The sequence below is a fragment of the Schistocerca piceifrons genome, chromosome 8, assembly GCF_021461385.2.
Source record: "Schistocerca piceifrons isolate TAMUIC-IGC-003096 chromosome 8, iqSchPice1.1, whole genome shotgun sequence".
NCBI classification, from domain to species: Eukaryota; Metazoa; Arthropoda; class Insecta; order Orthoptera; family Acrididae; genus Schistocerca; species Schistocerca piceifrons.
In genome coordinates this window covers 316,086,098-316,105,668 of record NC_060145.1, presented here as the reverse complement: position 1 = coordinate 316,105,668, position 19,571 = coordinate 316,086,098, and the positions used below count along the sequence as shown (strand labels likewise).

The 19,571-nt window shown below is 37.8% G+C and overlaps 1 protein-coding gene across 1 annotated transcript in view; it reads left to right on the top strand.

The window, feature by feature from the left end:
* Window positions 1-19,351, top strand: part of LOC124712311 (dnaJ homolog subfamily B member 13-like) — a gene marked incomplete at its 5' end in the record, with an annotated part of 98,772 nt that extends 79,421 nt beyond the window's left edge. The window contains one exon of the mRNA XM_047242603.1: window positions 19,093-19,351. Coding sequence (XP_047098559.1) covers window positions 19,093-19,351 — 259 coding nt within the window. The remainder of the gene's footprint in view (window positions 1-19,092) is intronic.
* Between the last annotated feature and the right edge of the window lie 220 nt (window positions 19,352-19,571).

Genomic DNA, 19,571 nt, shown 5'->3' with positions numbered 1-19,571 from the left:
AACCAAATCCTGTAATATATCCTATGGGATGTTACTCAGCCTGGCTCATTCAGCAGTTATGCTTTGTACATTTTGATAAACATCTTTTGGGTGTACTCAATTTGACAGCCCACCAATGTGATTTGATTGTTAAATGTGAATAACTTCCTGAAAGATGGGGCTCCATAATTGGCCATCTACATTATGAAAACATGACCATTATAAACCTGAAGATGCATCTATACTTATGTGAAACCGATAGATGCAAATAAAGAAATTTCATAGAGGTATGTAGCTTCTGGAAACACCTCATCATTCTTGAATTTTTTAATCTTTATAATTTTTGTGACAATTTGAAAGGTTATTGAAAGCTGAGTGTTTTTTACTGCTATTCATAATTTGTCTCCTGCAAAAATGTATACCATTGTTAAGTATTTGTCCATTTGTAAAGTCAGTTCAATTCCAGCTACCATTCACAGTTTAGGCAAACTACAGTTTAAACATGACAGATATCCACAAAGCTCAATGTACATGGGGTACATTCCCCAGGGTTGCCAGTATGACAAAACTTACTGCCTACTCGTGACTCCCCTCCCCACATTTGTCCTAGTGCTTGGTCCAGCTAGTGCCACTGTCCCAATCTTTCAAAATCTGGATTTGAGTTCAATTGCCAGAGCTTCAGCTGTGAATGTAAGACAATCCTGTATTTTTTTTAATGACAAATTTTGCAAAACCCTCATCTCATGGTCAGTCTGTGGGGCTGGATGTGATTTCAGTTTGCAAAGATTTTTTTTCCAGCAGTAGGAGGAGACAACTGCCCTCCCCTGCGCCTCACTATCTCCTTGGAGCAAAATCTTGGATTGGGCAAGGATGCAGCACGAAATTAATCATGGCATTTAGAAGGTACCATCCTACCATTTGCATCAAGTGATTTGTGGAATTCGCAGAAACCTGAATTGGGCAGGTATATAAACATGGTTCCTCCCAAACACTGCAATATTTTTCCTTGCATGCTCATATTTTTCCAAAGAATTTATTGTGGTACTTAAGACCCTCAACACAGCTATTACACCGTGTTTCACACATAATTCACTACATTCAAACAATGGCTGACCCAGCTTTGTTGTATGGGAGCAGGACTTTGATGATAAAGTGTAGAGATGAAACCTAGATGCAAGCAGCAGAAATAAGATTCCTAACAGCAATTAAGGGCTGTTCCAAAAGAGACTACATAAAAATAAGGATGTACCTGATGACCTAAAACATTACAACAAGTATCCTTCATGACGCCGAATGCCACTTGTGTCACTGCAGGCACATGATGTAGCTAGGAAACTATATAAGCAGAGAGGAGACAAATGGGGAATCACCCTAGCGATGACACAGACCACAAATGGGGAAACCTGCTGATATAAGCGACTTTGACAAAGGGCAGATTGTTATGGACCGAGGAATAAGAATCTCAGAAGCAGCAGAGGAAGCTGGCTATTCATCAGCTACTGTTGTGAACAAAGTGTATAAAGAACAGTGAAACTATGAGCAGGCAACAAGGTGTTAGACATCCACACCTCAACTCAAAATGTGAAGGTTCCAAGCTTACCATGTCTATAAAACAGGATAGGTAGTAGTATGCTGTATGTCCGATGGCAGAGTACAGTGTTGCTGCAGGCACCAGCATTTTGAAGCTTATGATTCAATACACATTGCTCAACATAAATCTCTGCAACAGGGGAACTCTACATGTTCCAATGTTGCACCAAATGACATCGTTGCTTATGATTGTAGTGGGCACAGGATCATTGGAATTGGACTGCAGATCAGTGGGATTGTGTCACCTGGTTTGATGAATTAAATTTCTTGTTACACCACATAGATGGTCATATACAGATATGCTGTCATCTAGGTGAATGGTGTAGCACTCTCCATCAATCTGCTGTTGTCGAAACATCTTTGGATGTTAGTTATTATTTCAACTTCCTATTTCCAACATTACTACTTATCCGCACTGTTTCTGATTTTGTATTATTTCTATTGAATTGGAAATGAAATGTTAAATAGCTTTTAAATCACAATTTATGCTTTGTAATATTTCATAATCGAACCATCTGCCATCCAGAGATACAGTTTGCCACTTTCTTATGATTATCACTGAGTATTACACATGCTATTGTGGAAATCACTTTAGTTTTTTTATTAACAACATTTAATAATAATTAAATGATCTTGAATGTTTGTGTTTTGTATATAGAGAAAAGGAGGGTTGAGCCTATAATCACTCTCACAACTAAAATGTCCATGATTTTTATAGTTCGTCACTCAAGGATATTATAGCAAGGGGACTATGGTCCATTACTATACTTCAATACAGTCATTCAAACTTTGTATGCTTTTACTTTCACAAAGCTAAGTGTCCAATTCCATTCTTCGTATAGTCTACAGATCATATTATCAGTTATGAAGCATGTAGTAGAGTTTAATACTGAGCGCTACTTTCTCTCGCACATGCAATTCCTCAGATATTCTTAATCTGTGATATTATGGCAAAGATGTACCTAAAGTCTGTCCCATATAAATTAACTATAGTCACTTTTCTTGCAGCTTAACAGAAGTGCCTTGATCCCTTCCGTAGCACATTACACGGAAATGCCAGCTATATCGATAGGTGCAGCTACGTAGACTTAGAGTGCAGAAAACAAGACGAGAGCTAACAGTACCCATGCATGGTTTATATAGTATAATTTAAAAACAAAAGTAGCTGCATTCAACCCTCTTTGATTTCCCTGAGGTGCTACTTTGCTGTGGGCATTATTCTGATGAGAGATTATATATCAATAATTTTAATTAAAACTTTTTCAGTGCTATTAATTATTTCCAATATTAGAATGAACCTGATAATATTGTTCTCAATTAAAAGAACGGTTGTAATAGTTGCTCAAAATACGTACAATGCCATGCCATGGGGTCAGTATTAATTGATGAGGGGAACATTCACCTAGGCTTCTATGATCCTTATGGTAGTAATCAAAGGCATCATGACAACTGTGGACTATGTGAACATTATTGTGTACCACCTCCATCACTTCATGCTTGATCTCTTCCCATAGGCAATGGCATCTTCCAACAGGATAGCTGTCAGTGTCACATGGCCAGAATCTTGCTGCTGTGGTTCCAGGAGCATTATGGGGAATTCATGTTGATGCCTTAGCCGCAAAAGTCACCTAATCTAAAGCCAATAGAATACACCTGGGACACTATTAGTGCCTGCACTGTGCCTCCAAATCACCAGCCCATAATTTATGAGAATTGCATGACTGGAGCAAAGGCAGCTGGTGCCACATAATTCCAGCAGCCTACCGAGGATCTGACAAGTCCATGCAAAGTAGAACCACTGCTGAATTGCATTCCAAAGCTGGACCAACATGCTATCAAGTGGGGGTCATAATGTTTTGGCTTATCAGAATATATAAATGATTAATGAAAAGTTAGCTTCAAAATTTTTATGTGAAAACTCTTAAAGCTTTTTAAATAAAACAAACGTTATTAAAGTTCTAAGAACATTGAATGAAAAGTAATGCCTCCACCTTCATTAACTGGTTTTGGATGGGAATATTTTCATAAATCAAATGTAGAAATAATCCTTGGAATTTTGTCTTTAATTACCAGTATTCACTTTTCCACATAATCACCAGCCAGTTGGATACATTTCTGCCAACAATTACCAAGTTTTCTGAAGCTGTCATGGAAGAAGTCAACACTCTGTCTCTACAACCACAGTTTCACAGTTCTGTCATAATGGTGTACCCACATTTCATCTCCTGTCACAGTTGAAAGGAGAAAGGCGTCACCTTCATTCTCGTAACATGAGAGAAATTCCTGCAAATTTCAAGTCTGTGCACTTTCATTTCAGGAGTCAGCATCTAGGGTACCCATCATGCACAGATCTTCTGATAGAAAAGCAATAATGTGACCCACACATTCTTGTGAAATGCTGATTGTGCTTGCAGTTTCTCTCCGAGTGATACGACGATTGTCCTGAATCAGTCTGTCGACACTTTGCTTGTGAAACTTGGTGGTTGCTCTCACAGGACATCCAGCTCTTTGTCAGGCAGGCAGGTCAGATGGTACTGCCTCAACATCCTTAAACTTACTCGCCCAACGACGCACAGTACTCACATCAACACAATCACCATGAACTGCTTTCATTCTCTGATGGATCTCCTTTGGAGTGACATCTTCTGCTGTCAAGAATTCAGTGACTGCACATTGCTTAAATCGCATTGACCGACCATCTGCGCAGGGTTCCATACTTTACGCTGTAACAACACAACTGTTTAATACTAAGGCTTCCTGCCAACTGAATCTGTAGAAAATTGGCTATGGAACAAGCCAGTACCTGCTGCATACCAATGTCGCCAACTGTTGAAGAGTTACGAAGGTTTAGGCATTACTTTTCAGTCAACCCTCGTACATCGTTGTTCTTCAAGTCCACATATTTGGACCTTCTCCCACTAGAGCGCTCCAAATTGTAACGTGTAACATGGCCGTGTGTAATGTAACTATGTTGGTTTGTGAGAAAAACCTTCTGTAATCAAGTATCAAATTCAAAGAGTTTGTACACACAAGGGGTACCCTCTCATTCAGGATGATAATATGAAACCACTCACAAATCTGCAACAATCCAATGCCTTGGGTTCACTGTCATTGATCAACTTTCATACAGTCCATCTTGATGCCATCCAATTTCCACCTGTTTCCAAAACTTAAAGTACACCTTCAAAGACTTCACTTTGGTAGTGATGAAGCGGTGCAAGTAGAGGCGAGGTTGTGGCTCCATCAACAAAGTCAAACATTCTAGTCTCTTGTTGGGAGAAATGTGTTCATCACCAGGGTAACAATGTTGGGAAATAAATATGTAGACATGAAGAATACAGATGTAGAATCTTAAAAATGTAAATAAAATCTGTTTTAGTTTAAAGGTGCTTTAAGAGTTCTCACATAAAAAGTTCAGAGACATTACTTTTCAGCACACTCTCATATTACATAAGTAAAAGAGAGCAAAATAATGATAAAAAAATGTATTAGTAATGGCATTTATAGCAGGTGAATTGATTCCACCTTAATACATTTCAAAACTTGTTTTATGGTTCTTAAACCAAGTGTTGTCAATGCTGAAGCTGTATTCTGTGCAAAATTATTTTTTTTCCTTTTCCCCGTCCAGGTTCTCCTAGTACATTTCCCTTTTCTATTATCAGATACCAATTCCCCATCACAAATTTTCATCGCTTGTAATGATCTGGATAATTTCTTTTACCTTATATTTTATTTTAATATCTTCATCATCAGTACTGTGCTGGATACTGGATAGGGGGTCTGTCTTGACTGTGATAATGTGTTCCGCGTGCTGTTCATAGTACCTTATCTGCATCCCTATTTTCTTATTCATTTTTAGATGTAGTCCTGCATAACCCTTATTTGATTTTGTATTCATAACTCTATACTCACCTGACCAAAGTTCTGTTCTTCGTGCCACTGCATTTCTTTAATTCCCCTATACCTAACTTCAGCCTATGTATTTGTCTTTCTGTGACTTCTCTAGCCTACTTATTAAGATATCTAATATTCTAACCGACAACCAATAGAATGATAATTTTGTTTTTCTTGATAACAACATCCTGCTGAGTAGTCTCCAGTTGTAACATGTAATTGGGAACTGTAACATAGTCCCTCTGTGATTTTAGGAATATTGACATCCCGTACAGAAAGTTAAGTCCTAATCTTCGTCAATTATTTATAACAACACAAGTAGTGTTACACTGACAGGAAAAAATTGCAACACCAAAAAATAATTAATGCACAGTAACAAAATTTCGGGAATACATTTGTCTAGGTATAACAAACGTCAGGGATTAACATTGGAAGATCACAGGGTAAAGTAAGTGTGAGAGAGCCATTGCAGATATGAAATGCTGGTACTTTAATAACTTGTGTAACCACCAGAATGTTGAATGCAAACATGCAAATGTGTGCACATTGTGCTGTACGGATGCCCGATGTCAGTTTGTGGGACAGAGTTTCGTGCCTGTTGCATTTGGTTGGTCAGTATAGGAATGGTTATTGCTGTTTGTGAATGATGCTGGAGATGTCATCCAGTGATGTCCCATATGTGCTTGACTGGAAACAGATCTGGTGATTGAGCAGGCCAAGGCAACATGTCGACACACTGTAAAGCATGTTGGGTAAGCATTAACCTGTTAAAAACAAGCCCTGGAATGCTGTTCATGAGTGGCAGCACAGCAGGTTGAATTGCCAGATTGACATACAAATTTCACGTCACAGTGCATGGGATAACAATGAGAGTGCTGCTGCTGTCATATGAAATCATACTGCAAACCACAGTACAGTATGTTTAGCACGCAAACAGGTTGGTTGTAGGCCCTTACCTGGCCACCTTCTAACCACCACACAGCTATCACTGGCACCAAGGCAGAACAAGCTTTCATCTGACAATACAACATACCTCCACCATGCCCTCCATTGAGCTCTCACTTGACACCATTGAAGTCACAAATGGCTATGGTTTGGGGTCAGTATAATCCACACTACATAGCATCTGGCTCAGAGCTGTTCTTGAAGTAACCAATTTGGAACAGTTCATTGTGTCACTATGGTGTCAACTGCTCCTCAGATTGCTGCAGGTGCAGTACAATGTGAGAGAGTCACATGCCAAACACAATGGCCTTCCCTCTCAGTAGGCCCATGTGGTCATCTGGAAACTGGTCTTCTTGTGACGATACATTCTTGTGACCAGTGCTGCCAGCAGTCATGTATAGTGGCTACATTCCTACCAAGTCTTTGTGCAGTATCACAGAAGGAACAACCAGCTTCCTGTAACTCTATTATATGACGTTGTTCAAAGTCAGTGAGGTGTTGATAATGGGATCTTTGTCACCTTAAAGGCATTCTGGACTAACATCAACTCACTACGTCCAAATGGCTCTGGGCACTATGGGACTTAACTGCTGAGGTCATCAGTCCCCTAGAACTTAGAACTACTTAAACCTAACTAAACTAAGGACATCATACACATCCATGCCAGAAGCAGGATTCTAACCTGTGACCGTAGCAGTCACGCAGTTCCAGACTGTAGTGCCAAGAAACCCCTCGGCCACTTCGGCCGGTCACCATGTCCAATCTCAAAGGTAAATAATGCTTATGACCATTACAGCACGTATTTAAAGCATCCTTATAGTGACACTACTAGTGCCACTCATGTCACTGGGACAAAATTTTAATAGACGTAATCTTTCATCTTTAAAATACAGAAACGCACCTACCAACTTTTGTTTATGTCGCACAACTCCTTCTTGGTGTGGCAATTTTTTTTCCATCACTGTTTAAGACAGTTGCTAATTAAAATCATAGGCAGAAAAATATTTTGCTTGCCATCACTGAAAGTGATTTTTTAAACAGCTTTCTGATTTCTGAAACCCAGATAATGTGGCAATTTTAACATCTGTTCTAACCTGTTGCCTAAGAGACAGACATAGTAATACTATACAAACCTAAAAGGAAAAAAAGAAAAAGAAAAAAAGGAAAAAGAAAAAAAGGAAAAAGAAAAAAAGGAAAAAGAAAAAAAAGGAAAAAGAAAAAAAGGAAAAAGAAAAAAAGGAAAAAGAAAGAAAAGTAAGTTTGTGTTCTGCCTTATGGCAGGTCTTGTCATGGAAGAAGCCTTGTCAGAGAGGTCTACCACATGAGTGTCCAGGGAAGTGATTCCAGTGGTGGTTTCTCACTGCCTTCCACTGATGATGATGAGGACAACACTACACCCAGTCCCTGAGCGGAGAAAATCTCTGACCCAGCCAGGAATCAAACCCGGGCCCTTTAGCGTGACAGACCACCGCACTGACACTTGGCTATCAGGGCAGACTATAGAAACCTACTCACTAATTTACTGTCATTCCTGGTTTCAAGAGGGAGCTATCAGTCTCATCTTCCTAAGAGGCAGACTTCTTGCTCAGACCACCAAATTACTTACAAAGTGAGACAGTACGGTGTGCACACAGGATTCCTTTTCTTTTTTTCTCCAAGAAATCCAGATACTAATAACTGAAGGAGATCCTGAAATATTAATGCAAGATCCAAAGAAGTGCCTCCCACAAACAGACTATTATAAAATCCTAGTCATCAACTGCTGAAGCATTCATAACAAAGTGCCTGTGTTTGAAATGCTCCTAAAGAGCTGTAGAACTCACATAATACTAGATACATAAAGATAGCTAAGACCTGAACTTGACAACAGTGAGATTTTTTGGGTAAATCTAAGTGTATATTGATAGGATAGGCTAATGGGAAATAGAGGTGCCATATTGGCTAAGACAAGAAAATCAGTCCAAAAATACAGGAGTTAAAGCACCATGCAAAATTGTCTGGAGGGAACTTAGCATCATCAAGGGAAGTGAATAGAGCAGACTTTAATAATCCAACAGTTGACTGGAATAATTACAGTTTTGTAAGTCATGGGCACTACAAGACATCCTGCAAAACAATACTAAAAGCATTCTTTGATAAGTGCCTAACCTAGATAATTGGGAAATCTCCTCATGACAGAAATATGTTAGATCTGATGGTAATAAATAGACCTGATCTCTTCAAAAGGCCACATACTCAAACTGGCATTTACGACTGTGAGCTAATTGTAACAACAGTTATCATCAAAGTACAAAGATGAACTAAAATAAGTACTAAAGTTGCACATTTTTAGTAAACCACATAAAGAAGAAATAGTGTCACATCTCTGGGAGCAACTCTGTAACATTTAACTCTGGGCAGGAGCATGTAGAGGAATTGTGGCTGAAGTTTAGAAGAACAGATGACCAAGAACTGGATCCATATATATCTAGTAGTTCATGATGGGAGGGACACAGACCACATGGTGCACAACCTCTGTAAAAAAAACATCTACAGAAACAGTGACTTCTGCACAACACGTGTAAAACAAAGCATAGGGTTGTAGATAAAGAAATGCTAAATGAAATAAGTTTGACTGTCAAAATGGCAATGCGTGAAAGCTTCAATTACTACTTTAGCAGAATCTTTTCAAAAGACCTCTCAAAAAACTCATATGTGAAAATTGTCGGTGGGTGGCACCAAAATTAGTGCCCAGGCATTCAAGGATGAGACAGAAACAGAAACCTATGGTAGCAAAGTAAAAGCAGAAATGCTGAACTGATCTCAGATGTTTCTTTACACAGGATAATCTAGGAATTTGTATAAATCTCCCCAGAGAGCACCCAAGCTGATATGTCACCACGATGCAAGCACTGGCTTGGCACCCCCATCTAATGTTGAAGTTAGCCTGACTAGCTAATCCAGACCAAGGTTTCAAAAATTGTCTGGATACTGTTTTTGGAATCTGTAGTTTTTATCACATTTACAACACCAAAACATAGAATTAGTCATTTAATTTTAAAAACAACAAAAATATTTACAGAAGTGCTAGTTTCTTACCTTCAGTGTTCACAAAATCCTTGATAATTCCATTAATTTCAATGCATCATAAAGATGGGCACAATAAAACGTGAATTACAAGTGTTTCAATTCCTGTTATGCATAAAATAAATCTGTTATCCACATAGATGAAGCATTGAGTGGCAGGCAGGCACATTGAAAGCAGACTGCTTGGTATTTTCAGTTACCTGAAAGTCTTTCATCGGCTGCAGAAAAAATACACATGCATGCGAATGCACACGCACATGCACACAGTGTCATATCCACATACTAAGGCCCATCTGTCGAGACACGACATGTGTGTGGTGTTTGTTTGTTTGTTTATTTATTTATTTAGCAGCTTATGATGTACATCTATGGAGTAAGTCTAAGTACATATTTGCTCTGTCAGTTTCCTAATAAAATACATTACTTTGACTGATTCTAACTACAGTTTTGCTAAGATAACTAATAAATTTTAGCTACAACATTTCTGGAAATTAATGTCATAGTTACAAAATTTTAGATACTGTAAACTGAACGGATTTTATGGGGCATACATAATCTATGAACCTAAATTACAGAACATTTAATTGCAATAGTTCTATACTATGGGTCCATCATTTTATATATATGGTATAGTACAGTCATATAGCACATACATATTCTAGGTCCCGTTTTGTTTACATTTATAAAAAAAATTTAACAGCAATAATACTGTAGAAAACAAAATATTTAAATAAAACAATGCTGTTAAGAAGTTAAAACATTTTAGTTTTTCTCTATACCTGTGTACATTTTTTTTGGTGTGCTATGCCTGTTTGCTTCAGTTATTTTCATTTGAAAGAAATTCTCTGATTGAATATAAAGAGGTTTCTAATAGCAGTTGTTCGATTGACAGTTTAAACTTATCCTTCGATTTGGCATTAGTGATGTGTGGTGGTAAAGAGTTGTACAACTTTACTGTCATGTAACCACTGCTTCTCCCATATTGAGTTGTGTTATGCTGCGGAATTCTTAATTTCTTTGTGTTTCTGGTGTGGTGGTGGTGTACATCTTCATTTTTGTTGAATTTATCTTTATGATCCCAAGCAGAATTTTATATATGTACAAGCTGTAAGAGGTTAGAATCTTATATTTTTTGAAAAGAGGCTTGCAACTATCTCTTGTTCTTTTGTTTCCTATTATTCTAATTGCCCTCTTTTGTAATTTGAATATTTTAATTGCCTCAGTCTTGTGGCACCAGATTTCTATACCATAGCTCATTATAGCATTGAAGTATGAAAAACACACCATGCGCACATCATCTTCAGTTACTAGTGGCTTAATTTATCTAACAGAAAAAGCAGCACTGCTAAGTTGATTGCTTATATTGGAAATATGATCTTTCCATCCTAAACAACTGTCCACAGTGATCCCTAAAAATTTAGCACTTTCAACTACTCTTACATCTAGCTCTTGCAAATTTGTCAGTTCATTTGTTTTTCTTTTGTTGTTCCTAAATAGGATTGCATTAGTTTTCTCATAATTGAGAATTAACCTATTCACTTCAAGCCAGTGGGTGATCATTTCAACCATTTGATTACTTTTACTTATGGCCTCCTGTAAGCTCAGTCTCACAGTTATGCTTGTTGTGTCATCTGCGAAGAGTATCAATTCACTTTCTACGTTAGAAGGTAAATCATTTACACATGTAAGGAAAAGGAGGGGGTCCTAGAATACTACCCTGTGGCACCCCATGTTTTATATCTTTTAGTTCTGATAGTTGTTTCCCTTGATTGTGTGACACTTACACTGCTTGTTTTCTGTTCTGCAGAAATGACTTTATGATATCAAGAGCAGTTCCTCTAATCCATAGTGGTGTAGCTTCATTATTAATATGTGGTGATAGACAAGATCAAGAGCTTTAGATAAGTCACAAATAGCACCAACTTGGATTTGGCCTTGATCTAGGCCTGCAGAGATTATATCAATAAGTTCAAATGCAGCTGACACTGTAAATTTTTCCTTCTCGAGCCCAAACTGTCTACCATTTATGATACAGTTTTTATCTAACCTAACAAATATTATTCTTTCTAGGATCTTTGACAAAATGGGAAGGAGGCTAACTGGTATGTAATTATCTGGTTACATGTGATCACCTTTTTTGAATAGTGGTAGTACTCTAGCAATCTTCATTCTATCTGGGAAGATTCCTTTTTCGACACGAGTTGACTAAGTGACAGAGGGGTTTAGCAATTTCACTAGTAGTTAGCTTAAAAATTTTATTTGATAGGCCATTTATGTCTGTGGGTGCTTTATTTTTTAGTTTCTCTATAATTTTTATTATCTCTTGTTCAGTTGCAGGATACAGGTAACATGAGTTACTGAGCGACTTTTGTTTATTCTAAACTAGTTTTTGGGCTTGCAGAGAATCACTATTGTTACCCTGTGTAAGTTGTTGGCAAATGCTGGTAAAATATTGGTTGAAAGTGTTGCTAATGATTATTGGATCTTCTGTTACAACATTATTGATTTGTAGGCTTAAGCTTTTATTGTTATTTCCTGATGACTTTCCTGTTTGTCTATTTATATCTTCCAAGGGCTTCTGACTTTGTTGGGTGCTTGTGTAATAACATTTCCATTATAGAGTTTTTTGCAGCTATTAAAGCTTTACTGTAAATCTTTTTATAGGCTCTATAATCAACAAAATGAATAGGCCTATCTGGAGCTTTCCAAATTGCATGAAGAAGTTTCAACATTTTTCAGGATACTAATAGACCTTTTGTTAGCCATGGCAGATTTCCTCACTTTTTCTTTATTGATTTGGTTTTGGTTGGCAAACACTCTTCAATGATTTTTAAATAGATATCTAGGAAACTGTTACATTTATTATTAACACTATTAGATAAGTACCTATCTGGCCACTTTTCATTTTGTAGTTTTACCTTTAGGTCTGTTATGTTAGAACGTCTCATATCTCTGTAAGGGATAAAGCTGAGTGAATCTAATTTCCCTACTTCTTTTATTATTACTGTCTGTGAGTTGTGATCCGATAAATTCATGTCTTCTATAAGGCAATTATATCTGCCAGACTGAATATTTGTAATTATGTAATCAATGGCAGTTTGAGTGTTCATAATAATGTAAATGCGTGAATGTTGTGAATGTGTGTGCGTGTGTGTTTTTTTTGTCTACATCCAATGAGGAACTTAGTATAAAGCAGACTTCTTTCAGTGTGCCTGCCTGCCACTCAGCACAACTCTATGTAATTTGTAGCAGCCACCATACTTTATACTGTTGTATTACATCCCAGATTTTCTGTTGTTTGAATCTGTTGTTCATGTTTATATGCCAAATAAAACAGTAATACAGTAACTTTAAGTACAAATCAAAAATTAATATAGTGATTGATCGTGTGCTCAGCCTTCAGCCTCCCCCCCCCCCCCCTTTTAGTTGGCACTCAAGAGTGCAGTGCACCCCTTTCATCTACATCTACATCTGTGCACATACTCCACAAGCCGTCATATGGTGTATGGTGGAGGGTGCCATGTACACTACTAGTCATTTGCTTTCCTATTCCTCTAACAAATTGAGCGAGGGAATATGACTGTCTATATTCCTCCATACAGACCCTAATTTCCTTGTCTTAACTTTGCAGTCCTAATGAAAAATTCATTTAGTGTCAGTAGAAACATACTACATTCAGGTGCAAATGCTTGTTCTCTAAATTTTCTCACTAGTGTCATACTAAAAGAATGCCGTCTTCCCTCCAGGGATTCCCATTTGAGTTTGTGAAACACCTCTGTAATACTCATATGTTCATCAAACCTACCAGTAACAAATTTAGCAACACACCTCTGAATTTCTTTAATGTAGTCCTTTAAAACAAACTGGTGCAGATTCCAAACAATTGAGTAGCACTCAAGAATAGGTTGCGCAAGTATTTTATATGATATCTCCTTCACAGATGAGCTACACATCCCCTAAAATTCTCCCAATAAACCGAAGTTGACCATTCGTTTTCTCCACTACCATCCTTACATGCTTGTTCCATTTCATTACACTCTGCAGTGTTATTCCTAGATATTTAATCAACCTAACTGTTTCAAACAGCACACCACTAATACCGTAATTGAACATTACAGACTTGTTTTCCCTACTCACTTGCATTAACTTATTTTTCTGTATTCAGAGCAAGCCACCATTCATCACACTAAATAGAAATTCTGCCTAAGTCATTCTGTATCCTCCTACAATCACTCAATGATGATACATTCCTGTATTATTATCAACAAAGACTTGCAATTTTCTGCTCACCCTATCTGTCAGATCATTTGCATATATAGATAACAAGAGCAGTCTTATTCACACTTCCTGGGGCATTCCTAATGACACTCTTGTCTCTGATGAACACTCACCATTGAGGACAATATACTGGGTTCTGTTAGTTAAAAAATATTTGGGCCGGTCATATATCTGGGAACCTATTCTGTATGCTTGGACCTCCGTTAACAATCTGTAGTGGGATACCATGTCAAATGTTTTAAGTAAATCTATGAATATTGGATCTGCCTGTTGCCCTTCAGCGATGGTTCACAGGATATCATGCGAGAAAGGGGCAAACGGTATTTTGCACAAGCAAAATTCATGCTGATTACTGGACAGGAGCTTTTCTGTCTCAAGGAAGTTTGAGCTTTTCTGTCTCAAGGAAGTTTATTATTTTAACTTAAAACATACTCAAGAATTCCGCATGATACTGACATTAAGGATGTGGGTCTGTAATTTGCAAGTCCATTCTTTTACCCTCTACATCTGCACCTGTTTCCAGTCACTTGGGACTTTGTCCTGGGTGAGATATTTGTGATAAATGCAGGCTACATAAGGGGCCAGTGTTGCAGAGTACTCTTTGCAAAACTGATTTGGGTTTCTGTCCAGACCTGGCAACTTATTTGTTTTCAACTCTTTCTGTTGCTTCTCAATGCCAGAGATACCTATTTCTCTGCCCTCCATACTGGAATTTGTGCAACAGTCAAACGATGGTACTTCTATACAATTCTGCAATGATTTTTTAAATACAAAATTTAAAACCTCTTGCCTTCTTTTTGCTGTCTTTTGTTGACAAACCAGACTGGTTGACAAGTGACTGGATATAAGCCTTCCACCTACTTAGTGATTTTACAAAGGACCAGAATTTTCTCAGACTCTCAGCAAGATCCTTCACTAAGGTATGATGGTGGAAGTAGCTGCATGATTTGCACATTGATTAGCTATCTTGCCTCCACATTGGTTTTAATGCATGTGAGAGTGCCTGTGCGATTGTCATTGTGTGGTCATTTTGTGTGCATGCGTGTACGACAGTTTTCATTCTTATCCACATTTGTTTGTTTTCATCGATGTCAAGGCACTGATAACCTCACCGTTGGGTGCCCATAAGTTCCCAAACCACATACACACACACACACACACACACACACACACACCCACACACACACACACACACACACACACACACACACGCACACACACACACACACACACAATTTTTTATAGACACACAGATTTCTACTAACTTTTGCCTGTCAGCATTTCCACATTCTCTTTTGATCTGAAAGTGCAACCATCTTGTTTACTCAGCATGTCCGAATTTAGTAATTAGACTGCGGTGTGTTCTTTCTGTCCTTAATCTATCTACTTACTTCACATATTTCCCCAGAGCGTGGTTTATAATCAGTTTAAACTTTGCCCATAATTCTTCTATGTCACACAGATAAATGATGTTAGCCAAAACTCTCAAATCTTGCAACTTTAAAAGTTTGTTTTATGTAAGAGACTCCACAGTTCATATCTAATTCAGCAGCAATGATAGAACATATTATTAATAGTGGTGTTTACAAAATTACTTGCATTGACTGTAACAGATTGTTTATTGATCAAACATGCAGGCCTATATCAGCTAGAGATTATGTAAGTCAGACTCCACTCTTTATGAACATGTGCTGAAGGAATGTCATAGATATAAAGTCCACACAGAAGTACTACATAGAGCCAACAAAGGGAAAGAAATTTAGCCTATTAGAAATTAGAAGTAATTGAGATAAATAAATATTTAGCTCAATATCCCCAACTGGTTCTGAATGATCAGTTACTTCTGAGCACATCTCCACAATTAAGCTTCACATGATTCTTTCAAGCACCTACACACTCCCAGACTTTTTTTTCCCAATCGGAGCCGTACCAAGACAATCCCAGGACCCCTAATAGAACTGTCCCCCCCCCCCCCCCCCTCTACTCAGAAAAATTATCATTCTACAATTTTTTCTATACAGATTTTGGAAATTTTGTAACTTGTAACGTTGATTTAATAAAAATAAAGCATTATTGAATAATATTACTTAAATGAGCTACATATATGAAAAATGTTGCACACAACAAATTAAGTCTGTCATTCCAGTATATAAAACAATGGAAACTGCAGGTTGCAATAACAATAAATTCAGAAAAGGATAGAGTGCTACTCACCATGTGCAGAGAGGCACAAGGAAAAGACTATTATACATCTTGCATTCGGCCAAAGCCTTCTTCAGAAAAGAAAAAACATGAACATTCACACAAGCAAGCACACCTCACATACACATGACCTCCATCTCCAGCAGCTGGGACCGGAATTCCAAAAAATAAGTTACAAATTGTATAAATATCCTAAAAAATTGAAAGTAAAAGAAAATGTATGTCTTATTGTGTATGACAGTTACTGTACATTTATTTTATTATTATGTATAGCAAAGGACAGATTTTATTTGCTCCTCAAATTATTAATAGCGCAGAAACCATTAAAAGAAAAATAAGTGTTGATAGCTCATTTCTTTCTAAGAATTGTTTGTATTACAATTTTACTCTTCATTTCTTTGCTTTGAGTGAAGCAAACTCATATATTATGTCACTGAAGTAAAACTTAGCAGTCATGACATTCTGTCGACACAAAAGCTCAATCTGACAGTCTTCTTCACCTATACTTCATCTTAAGTAGCTTTGTACCATCTTTAATTTGCTGAAATTGAGATGATAAGATGCTGAAGCCAATGGAATTATCATAAATGACCTCAAAACTATTTCAATGTTTGGATAAAGATCTCTTACACCATATTTTGGAGAAGGGGAGAAAAAGACCTTCAAAATACCCAAATGGGAACTGGCATCAGTGCTCTCAACCAGCTCTTTCCACTGCAATTTGAAAGCCAGTATTCTGATAACTAACTCAGTTGTCTCAATACTTCTGCTATATTTAGCACCAAAATCTGCTGAATACTTTTCAAAACAAGATACAGAGCTTTCATCCAAGGTGTTACTGACAGGAAATTTAATGAGATGAAATGGTGTGTTACATGTGAGATTTGGTTCCCATTTGACTTACTATTCTAGCAAATATTTTCAAGCACTTAAGCTTAAAGAGTTCCACACCAGTTATCAGTTGGCAGAAATCGGTAAAACTCAGAAGCCTTCATCAAACGGCATATTTGTTTTACCACCTGCTCACCAACCTTTGAGATTCTACAATACTGTAGTGAGATAGCAGCAAAAACTCCATTATTAAACATGACTTTACTAGTATACCTTTGCAATTTGTTTACTTTAACATTTTTTGCTTTCATTATTGTCTGTCTTTCACATTATCCATATTGTTAATTTTAATTTGACATGGTTGAAGCATAACATGAAAGATCAGTGCTCGATTTGACATTTCTCACATAATATCTTGATCAAAGTTCCTATGTGTACTGAAAAAAATCTTTGTTCCTCATGTTAGGTTCCCTTCAGAGTATTATTTCTTGTGGACACTAATCAGTTGTTTCCTGACAATGTCACAATAAGACAAAAAGTGTTCAAAATAAACAACTATTAATATAACAGAAACATAGTTTGTTTAGTTTTCTGACTTTAAATATGAAACTGTTCTACCCAAGAAATGAATGAAGAATCCATAAATATAACCATTCTTCTCATACTACATATGCCAATGGAATTACAAGAAGTCCAATAAGTGGTACAACTGGAAATAAGCTCTGCCATGCACTGGTTTGTAGAGTACAGATGTAGGCATGATTTTTGTATCATTCATTTGGTATGCCCTTCTCATTGTTTTCACTTCCATTCAAGAATATAAAAAATATATACTCCTGAAAGAGATGCATTAGGTAAAATAAAACAACATCAAAGTATACACATGACAGGCTACAAAAACACTTAAACATAACTATGCCATAAATGTTGTCATCCTCATGACACAGTACGAGGTGCATTCAAGTTCTAAGGCCTCCGATTTTTTTTCTAATTAACTACTCACCCGAAATCGATGAAACTGGCGTTACTTCTTGACGTAATCGCCCTGCAGACGTACACATTTTTCACAACGCTGACGTCATGATTCCATGGCAGCGACGAAGGCTTCTTTAGGAGCCTGTTTTGGCCACTGGAAAATCACTGAGGCAATAGCAGCACAGCTGGTGAATGTGCAGCGCGGATAGTGTCTTTCATTGTTGGAAAAAGCCAAAAGTCACTAGGAGCCAGATCAGGTGAGTAGGGAGCATGAGGAATCACTTCAAAGTTGTTATCATGAAGAAACTGTTGCGTAACGTTAGCTTGATGTGTGGGTGCGTTGTCTTGGTGAAACAGGACACGCGCAGCCCTTCCCGGACGTTTTTGTTGCAGTGCAGGAAGGAATTTGTTTTTCAGAACATTTTTGTAGGATGCACCTGTTACCATAGTGCCCTTTGGAACGCAATGGGTAAGGATTACGCCCTCGCTGTCCCAGAACATGGACACCATCATTTTTTCAGCACTGGCGGTTACCCGAAATTTTTTTGGTGGCAGTGAATCTGTGTGCTTCCATTGAGCTGACTGGCGCTTTGTTTCTGGATTGAAAAATGGCATCCACGTCTCATCCATTTTCACAACCGATGAAAAGAAAGTCCCATTCATGCTGTCATTGCGCGTCAACATTGCTTGGCAACATGCCACACGGGCAGCCATGTGGTCGTCCGTCAGCATTCGTGGCACCCACCTGGATGACACTTTTCGCATTTTCAGGTCGTCATGCAGGATTGTGTGCAAAGAACCCACAGAAATGCCAACTCTGGAGGGTATCTGTTCAACAGTCATTTGGCGATTCCCCAAAACAATTCTCTCCACTTTCTCGATCATGTCGTCAGACTGGTTTGTGCGAGCCCGAGGTTGTTTCGGTTTGTTGTCACACAATGTTCTGCCTTCATTAAACTGTCGCACCCACGAAGGCACTTTCGACACATCCATAACTCCATCACCACATGTCTCCTTCAACTGTCGATGAATTTCAATTGGTTTCACACCACGCAAATTCAGAAAACGAATGATTGCACGCTGTTCAAGTAAGGAAAACGTTGCCATTTTAAGTATTTAAAACAGTTCTCATTCTCGCCGCTGGCGGTAAAATTCCATCTGCCATACAGTGCTGCCATCTCTGGGACATATTGACAAAGAACGCGGCCCCATTTTAAAACAATGCGCATGTTTCTATCTCTTTCCAATCCGGAGAAAAAAAATCGGAGGCCTTAGAACTTGAATGCACCTCGTACCATGATCTCAAACTGATATGCTTTTCATTTCTAACAGACCAGGTTACATCAAAATTGTGGACAGTGAGGGGATGCCTTTAATGGAAGATCCCGACAAACGTGGAAATCTGCAGATCCATTTTGACATTGAATTCCCAAAGTATATACCCCGTCCTGGTAAGGTACTCCTGCGCAAGGCATGGGATGCAATTACTAAAGGTGGTCTCCAAGGTGGACCAGAAGATATTAACAGACTCATACTGCACGACAAAATGAGACGTATGCGGCCTATGGAAAAGCTTCCTCCAACAATATAGAGGGTATATACTGTAAAATATAAGAGCTGTTGGGAAATAATTAATAATAAATTAAATAACTGGAATCTATTATTTTATATAAATGATGTATCAATGTCAAGAGCGACACAAAATTCCTACAACTGAGTGTCCAGATTCCAAAAATTTGTAAGTCACAAATCAATCACTCATAACAATGAAATTAAAGTGGTTGGCAGAAAAAATAGCAAGAAACTTCCAC